The sequence below is a fragment of the Motacilla alba genome, chromosome 8, assembly GCF_015832195.1.
Source record: "Motacilla alba alba isolate MOTALB_02 chromosome 8, Motacilla_alba_V1.0_pri, whole genome shotgun sequence".
Lineage (NCBI taxonomy): Eukaryota > Metazoa > Chordata > Aves > Passeriformes > Motacillidae > Motacilla > Motacilla alba.
This window is the reverse complement of record NC_052023.1, coordinates 17239744-17248579: the sequence shown is the minus strand read 5'-3', so window position 1 is coordinate 17248579 and position 8836 is coordinate 17239744. Positions and strand designations below refer to the sequence as shown.

Below are 8836 nucleotides of genomic sequence, written 5' to 3'. Positions count from 1 at the left end.
TAACTGGCATTTTTCAGTACCTTCCTTCTTGAAAAGTTAACCCAGAATTTGTAGGAAGTGTATGAATCCTTTCTCCACCCTGGAGCTGCAGTGAAGGCAATGACCCTGCATCATAATTGCAATGAGCAGAACTACAGAGCTGTTGAGATTGGAAGGGACCTCTGAAGGTCATCTAGGGATTTTCTGAAAACAAGGACATAGATAAAAATTGCCCTCCCTTTTTTCCAACAGAGTTCAAAGGCCAAAACTTGCAGTGTGAATACCAAATACAAACAGGAAAAAAACCCTGAATGTGTAATAAGAACTAGGTTTTTTTAACTTCAAAGCAAACCTCTTATACTTTGTAAATTGATAAATATCATGTTTATATTGTAAAGACACTGCTTCTTGGAAGCAATCTTGGCACACCCATGGCAGAGGAAAAGTTTTGCCCTTTTGTAAGTACCATATCTGCACATTTCTTCATGGTTAGAGAGCTATTGCTTATTCAGGACTTTTCAGAAGTTCCCACAGCATCCACAAGCTGAGCACAAAAAGTATCCAAGGGTATAGATTAAAATAAGGAGAAAGGAGAGGTGGTGAGTCACAGCCAGTATATTATCATCTTCATTATCATCTTGCTAGGCAGAAAGTAATTAATCGATTTCTTTCCCTTTTTTCATAATTTATCCTATATTCAACTTCTTGAAGTGGCTCATATTAAAGTGACTGAAGTTAATTAAATTATGCATAAAAAGCAAGTATCTCTTAGTATTTCCAGATAACTAGTCTCTTTTCAACAGCAGGAGGCTAGATACAGTATGTAAATGAAATGGATTTCTTATTCAGGCATCAGTGAGCTTTTCTGTACATCGTCTCCAAGCTATGACTAATCAAGGTTTTATCAATCTATTAATTAAGACAGTTCTGAGTCACTTACCTGCAGTGACGTCTCACTTCCTATATTAATACTTCACTGAAATCCCTTGCTGGCATCATTTTCCCCACCACAAACCTCTCCTCAAATAAAATTTGAACAGAGAGAATGAAATGTGCCACTGAGTAAAATCTGAAACTACTCCATACTCAGAACCAGGTGGAGCCTACAAAGTGTATTACAGTCAGGAGCCAGGTGGTAAATAAGCTTTAAAATTGCTCACAAGAAAGGGCTGGCAGACTGTTACCAAGTTAATTTTTTTAAAAGTGTCTACACTTATGTTCCTCTTCTGACTAGAGCCCTGACAGTTGCTCCATTTCCTCCACGATGTATTTCACACCTATGTTACAGCTAACATTTCTATAAAGTATTATTTATAGCATTTTTATCTCATGTCTATCCTGTTATTTTATCTCGGTCATCTGCTACTTTGTCAGGCTCTAAACACAGATGCAAATTTTTCTGCTGCATCTTTGCAATTGCAGAAAGAAGGAAGGAAGGAAAGAAGGAAGGACTATTCCTCCTCTGCCCTTTGGAGAGGAGCTGGACAGTTTATGCTACAAACTTGTAAAAACCATTCCCAAAATAGTATAATTAAAAGAAAGATACCTACCTCATAACCGCTAATTATCTTGACTACAGAGAACTTCTATCAAGAGTAATTTCCATCAGTGAGCTTAGTCTGTTCCTTAATTGGCTGTTCAGATATGCAGAATGAATCAAGACACAGTCATCTCAGAGCACCTCCTCTACAAATGTTTCTGCATTTACTGTTCTAGGGATGACTGGCACGGCATTCCCAGCGAAACCTGAAAAAGTCATGTTAGCTCCATGACCTTTCTGACTTGCTAATTTAGTCTGACAACACAGGCATTTACAAAGAGTGAGTTTATTATCAACTTTCAGACCATCATAACAAATGTAGTAATAAAAATCAGATGTGATGACACACAAAACATTTTATTCATGCAAACAGATTGTGTGTCATTTTACCAGTGCAGAAGATACAACAGATTTAGGGAGCTAATACTTTGTCCTGGGCTATTGGTAACCTTTACTGGTATCACCGTTTTTGCTATTGCTGCTTTGCTTCCACACCTCCTGGTGTACTTCGCATTCAAGTCTACAAAGAGAGAAAAAAGGAGTAAAATAATATGTAGCACTGTTTCTGCATTTAAATGTTGTAAGAGTAAACTGGGAAAACTATTAAGGTTCTTTTGTATCTCAAATCCACAATCTTCTTGCAGGGAATAACACCCACCCAGCCAGCCTCTGGGTTTCTGTGCTTGGCAAAAAATTACTGAAGAATGCAATAACTGACCCAAACAATGAAAACAGAATTGTGTGAGAGGTCACTAGAGCCTGGTACCTTTTGAAAGCAGATCAAGAAAAATCACCAACATCTGTTACACTTGTTTAAGTAGCTGTGACAGCAGAGGACTTGTAGTAGTACCAGCAAGTGTAAATGCCAGAGGAGCTGTTCTTGCAGAATCTTCCTCTAGCAGCCCTAGCTTGGCCCCCACAATGCTTGGGGAAAATCAGTCCTGATTCTGAACTTGCTGGGGCAGCTTATCAGGTTGGGCAATTTGCAGTATTTTTTCAGATGTCAGTGAGTGAATGTTGACTCTGAGGACTTTCCCAAGCCTGGGTGTGGGGAAACACTCCCTTCTGGCATGTCAGCTTTGTTACCCCATCATAAAACAGAATAAATAAATATGTATACTGATAAAGGAGGAGAGGAGAGGAGAGGAGAGGAGAGGAGAGGAGAGGAGAGGAGAGGAGAGGAGAGGAGAGGAGAGGAGAGGAGAGGAGAGGAGAGGAGAGGAGAGGAGAGGAGAGGAGAGGAGAGGAGAGGAGAGAGGAAGGGGGTGAGGGGGAGAGGGGGAGAGGAAAGGACTCTAAACTCTGGTTTTAGAGGTCTGGAACTTCAGCATGAAATTAAGCAGCCTGCCACTCTTCTGACTTTGATACAGCAGGCAGGTGAAAGACTATCTGAATATGATTTATCTCCCACCCCTCTGGCACTGTCCAAACTTTCTCTTCTTCTTCTGGGCACAGTGGGGAATGTGAAGAAAAAATAGAATAATTATTTGATCCATTTATTTTGCACTAGCAGAGGGTTTCTAGAGGAGGAAATAGAGGAGGCAAAATAGAAGAGGAGGCAAATAGAAGAACAGGATACTGGATACAGCATGCTGGTTGCTGTGAGATGTCAGGAGATGCGTGATAACCTCCATGCCTTCTTGGAACATAAAGGCAAACACATTAGCTGGCAGGTAAATACATATCCCACGCTCCTGTCTCACCATAGGCTGGAGCTCTGTCCCATCTTCATTATCCTGGAATGGTCTTGTGTTTCTGTGTTTTCGCCCTTCTGTTACCTTGTTACTCTGACTCACAAAGGTCTAAAAGCAAAAACCAGGGTGAGATCGTCTGTGAAAGGAAACCATTATGCTAATAAAAATACCTGGTGAAGGAAGATAATTAGCCTAGGGCTAAGAAACTGTAGCTGGTTCCTGGCTGGATGACACTGAGAGATACTGTGAGGGACTGCAGAGGCAGCAAAAGTCATGAATGCAACTGAGAAAGATGAATCAAAAATCTCTGTTACATCTCGTACTGCAGGAATGAGGTTTCCAGCTGTATGAAATCCCTCCCCCGGCTCTCCGCCCACTGCTGCATATTGTCCTGAGGGCCACAGAGCCTCCCTTCCACCCCCGGCATGTTTGTAACCTGATTGTAACACAGACAAGTCAAATGCCTTCATGTGTTGGGAAACTCCAAATTCTTGTCTGTGTTAGCAAACTTACTCTTGATCATACAGTGAGGAGGAGTTTGGATGTGCTGCCCACAGTTTTTCCATAGAAGGGTATAGAGCCTGTCCTGCTTGGAAGACTCCTTGTCCCTGTGGGAAATCCTCTCTTCACCCACAGCTCTAGGGCATGGCTAATTACACAGAATTTAGAGCAGAGTTAAAGAGAAACTACCACAAAGTTTGGAAGTGGAGAAAGGAGAGCCTCTGTTTCATGAAGGAAAATTGGCTTAAGAAGTATCTTAGAATCTGGCAAAACTGAGAGGGAAGAACAGAGGTCAAGGCTTCAGAGTTTTCCATTTGGTTTTATATTCCTAGCCAGGCAATGTGCTTAAGTATTATTCTGAACCAAAGCCAAAGAATATATATCTGCTTTCTTCTGTACAAAGGGTTAAGTCTATCTTTAGGCTGCCTTTTTGTTGTGCTGTTGTTCTCAACAAAATTCTATGAATATTACAGAAACTCTTAACAGCAGCGTTAAAAAAATAAATAATAACCAAAACTCCAAAACAGTTCTGACATTGTCCTGAAGAAATCCATCCTGAACATTTGTGTCATATGAGCTACTCTGGCTGCTGGTTATTTGTTTTAATGGATTGCTAAGGTTTTCTCTTGTTGTGTAGTTTGTGAAGGAAAAGACAGAAGTGTCAAAAAGAGCACAAAAGGAAAAAAGTATCTGCATCTTCAGATATTCCCTTAATTGGAAGGGATGACACATATATATTCAAAGGCTTCAGTTATAACACTACATCACTATTAGCTAAGTACTGAAGGTAATACAATACAGTAATTACAAGGGTAAAGATGCAGAACAACCTGTCCAGAGGCAGAAGAGTTTAATTGAGAGATAGAAGACAATGTTTTGGCAAAAGAATCTGTAAAGGTATGAAGCAGAGCAACTCAGATTTGCATGAAATATGTTCAGAACTACAGCATCTGTAAGATGTGGAATGGATCCCTGACCTGCTACTTGTTAATTTTTTCTCATCAGTGTTCAGTGAGTCACAAGAAATATAAGCATTAATCTTAGGGCACCCCATGGATCAATTTCTGCAGCAAACTCATCTATTTATTTATATCTCTTAATTACCAACAATATATTGAAGATATATCTAATTAGGCCTAAATAGTCAGTGATTACTTACAGAATATGACCTAAAAAAAGGCGGCAGGTTATAGCTAAGACACAGGAGTCACAGGGAACCATTTACTTATAAATTTTATAAATTAATGTACTTGTATCCCTGAGTCTGTCCTGTTCTAAGGTGTTGGAAAGGAAATAGCATGGGATGTGGGTTCAGATTACTAGGTCTTGGGGAAAGAAAAAGTGCTTAAAAGCTTAGAATGTCTCAAATATCTTTGCTGTAATCAGTGGGATTTACCAGCAGCTCCTGATCCACAAAGTATGGCTTCTCTGCAGTTCCATCATTTGTTTCCATATCAATAGCAAAGCAAAGGAACGTGGCATCTGCTGTCACTTCAAACACAGACAGAAAGCTGTGGGACATCAGGTAGGCAAAAAATCCAACCAGCAACAGAGGAACTACCCAAGCTTGCAACTCCCGGTGGTAGTTAAATGCCATCAATCCTCCAAAAACAGTGAAGCATACAACAAACACCTGTAAAGGGCAGCAAGAGAGAAGTGCAGCCTCATTAATCACGCAGAAACATTTCTCATTAAAAAAAAAATCCCCCCAAACCCTGAGGCAAATACATTACAGCCAGTATTTTAAGAGCACATCCCATCTGGGAGATAGCTAAGCAATTTCCAGCATCACATAGTTGTGATACTTTGTGTTCAATTCCATGTGTAAATACCATAGGGCAGAGGAAACCTCTTGCCATGTATTTACCAAAGACTTGATGTAATTGAAACTGCCAGAGTGGGTCCAAGGACACTGCCATCGTAAATTCCTCAGATATTCTTCTCTCCCAAGCTTATTTTATAGCATTGACAACACTGAATTTAACAAATATGAACTTTATTTACTTTAGGTATATGAGAAGATAATCAAACCTGATTTTTCACTTCATTTTTACAGAAACAATATTTTTATTTACTCTTACCTTTCCTAAAAATAGGAGAAAATCTCCAAAGCAGCTAATGGATGCAAGTTTAGCAGAATTCCTTGCCAAAATACAGACAGCATCCTTTGCTGATGTACAAAAATTTGTCCCATTTATGGCTGTAGTTGTGTATGCATGCTGAAATGACATAAGAAAATAATGCAGTGAGAGAGGAAAGACTCATAATCTAGATCTTACCTCAGCAAAACACAAAGCCTTAAACTCTATTTGGAATTACTGACTTTATGAATATAAAGAGTTATTTTGTATACTATGGCAATTTTATTTTAAATTACTATAATAGTCATGCTTCTAAATTCAAAGAGTTTTTCTACATAATTTCCACCATTAGCAAATGTTACGATAGTGACTAAATAAATTTCTGAAACCACATTTATCCAGTTTATTTTAAAACACTGAAGTTCTCAACCCCAAAATTTGTGAATCAATATGACACAATTACCAGAGAACACCTGGAGTCACACTGTCCAAACTTCCTGGCTATCTATCTCTTACATTGCTCGCCAGCTATGTAAGTGGAAAAAATGAAGTTATGTATTTACTGGGTCATTAAAGGTTGATGAGTTTAAAGCTTTTATACATGGCTTTTTCAAAAACTTTAGTGAAATTCAAGCTTACAGTCATAGCCATTAAACAAACCTTTTTGTGAAGGATTTTGGACTAGACCAGTGACTATATCGTGTGCCCTACCCCACTCAGGACAACAGATAATTGGGGCACTCCCAGTTTTTCAATGTATTGAGAATTTTACATTATATTGCTTGGTGGAAACTTGCCTGGACAGGTGGGGAGGATACAATATTTACCTTCATGGATTTGATTATTTTTGCACTTATGCATAAATTACATGTATGTTCCATTTATGGAACTCCTCAGCAAGGTTTTGAAACTATGTCCAAAATACCAGCTAAGAAAAGCAGCACTCATGATACATGAAACCTATTCTGGGCTTTACCAGCAATTCTTATGAGTAGTTTCCCTTTACTCAAATTATGAGAAGGCAGATTACACCACAAAAACTTTAGTCACATCTGATATGGTCAGTAAGAGCTGCAGTGTGCAAGGGGTTACTGTTTTGAAGGAATTAAAAAACCTGAACATGTACGTGGTCCTTACAATTGCTTTCTGCTTCATCTGGAAGTGAAAAAAAACAAGCCCATAAGGGGTTTACTGAAAGCGAATTATAGTGGCCTACTGAAAACCCTTCATATTCAAAAATCTGGTTTTTCTTACTTACAATTCAAAATATAAAACAATTTCAGATATCTGAAGCAAAGAGAATTTATTTCTGTAGAGTTCAGTTTTACCTCTGAGCAGTTTTTGTAGGATAGCAAAGCTATGACATTGTATGAGAGAAAGAAGGAAGGGAAAGAAGGGAAGGAAGGGAAGGAAGGGAAGGAAGGGAGGAAGGGAGGAAGGAAGGAAGGTTAAATGCAATCAAAGAGTTTCCGCCTCTTTATTGTGGATATTATTTATATAAAAAATAGTTTTTTTTCCTCTGATAGTAAAGAAAAAACCATTGACATTCTGTAAATACTGAACTTACATATTAGAAAATACATCCACAGATGGAAAAATTATAAATAAAGACTATGGATCTATTGCCTATTCCATGAAAACATCAGACACAACAGTGAACTCTACAGAAAGTCATAGAGTATCTGCATAAAAATATGTTTAAACAAGCAAGCTCACTCCATTCCTAAATAGGAAAAAACGCTGTCTTTGCTAACTTTCATTTATCCTGAGGGTGTTCCCTTCCTGGCAGGATGCCATCACATCAGAACAGCCCAGGATGTGGCGGCAGGAGAACTGCCAGTGCCAGCCCTGCTGGCCCAGGACACAGCAGAGATGGCCTCACATCACACTGCCTCTGTCTGCCACCCATAGCTGTCACTGCGTATTTCAGACATGGACAGATTTCTCTTTATAACATGCTGTGAGTTCAGTCTCTTTCATCATTCCCATTAAACAGACAGGGAACTGAGACACAAAGTAGAAAAGTGTTTTCTAAGTTTGTTTTTGTTCCTTAAGAACTGAATTCACAGAGCAGATCCTGATCTGGTGAGGTCAGTATAAATTTTGCCAATAAATTAAACAGAAATTTTGTATTCATTATAAATTGCAAAAAAGTGTTTTAAAAATAAAAAAGAATGTTGAAAAAGCACGTGAGCTTGTACAAACATTGTTTCCAAACTTAAAATAAATACCCATTTGCTTGCACTCTTGAAATACCCCCTTTGGTATTCAAAGAATGTGCAATGAAAAGAATTTCTGATATTTATTAACTAGAATGGTTACCTTGGAAAGACTGAAAATGATGCTGGACACAGTACACCACCTGAACAGGCATTTGTTGTGCTACAAACCAGCTGATAAAAAATGGCATTTATAGCAGTTACAGCTTAAACAAATAATGTAAGTATTACCTAATGATAATACTCAAGAAATAAAGGCAGACAGGTAATAATCTAACATTCTGGAATGAACAGGAGAGAGACAGAAATTAATGAACTGCTGAAGGCTACAAAACTAGTCAGACATATGTGAAGCAAGAATATTACCAGCACAATTGGAAGATTCAGCCAAGTGATCTCTACCTTTTAGCAAAAAATACATTTCTGAGGAAAAAAAATATTTGAAGGGTTTCTTATTCAGCCTAGAATCTTTTTCCATACACTTGCCTCACAATTTTCAAGTTTCCCATACAGACTCCATGCCCTGATCCCATCCAGCCACATAGAAATCTACCTGTTCTCACTAACAAAACACATCAAACATTTAAGCTAACATACATTTCCATGCAACTCAGCATTGCACAAAAATGAGCTCAAGTGATTTTCATTCTTACTCATCAAGGAACACCTAACACACGCAAGTTATTGCCTATGTTTGCAAATAATTTTGGACTTTGAACTAAAAAGCTTATATATCCCATTAAGGTTAAAATTGTAGGATATGTGCAATAATCCAAAGCCTTTCAAATTCAAGATTGTTGTGAAGGCTAAGACGGTAGACCA

The 8836-nt window shown here is 38.4% G+C and overlaps 1 protein-coding gene across 9 annotated transcripts in view; it reads right to left on the bottom strand.

Moving 5' to 3' along the window:
• Window positions 1-1789: 1789 nt before the first annotated feature.
• The window catches only part of SLC44A3 (solute carrier family 44 member 3), a 91781-nt gene continuing 84734 nt past the window's right edge, over window positions 1790-8836 (bottom strand). For all 9 annotated transcript variants that reach the window (XM_038144615.1, XM_038144619.1, XM_038144611.1 and 6 more), the window contains 4 exons: window positions 5796-5933; window positions 5111-5347; window positions 3223-3321; window positions 1790-2039 (listed from right to left, as the gene is read on the bottom strand). In XM_038144615.1, the coding sequence (XP_038000543.1) occupies window positions 2034-2039; window positions 3223-3321; window positions 5111-5347; window positions 5796-5933 (480 nt within the window). In that variant the 3' untranslated portion in view covers window positions 1790-2033. The remainder of the gene's footprint in view (window positions 2040-3222; window positions 3322-5110; window positions 5348-5795; window positions 5934-8836) is intronic.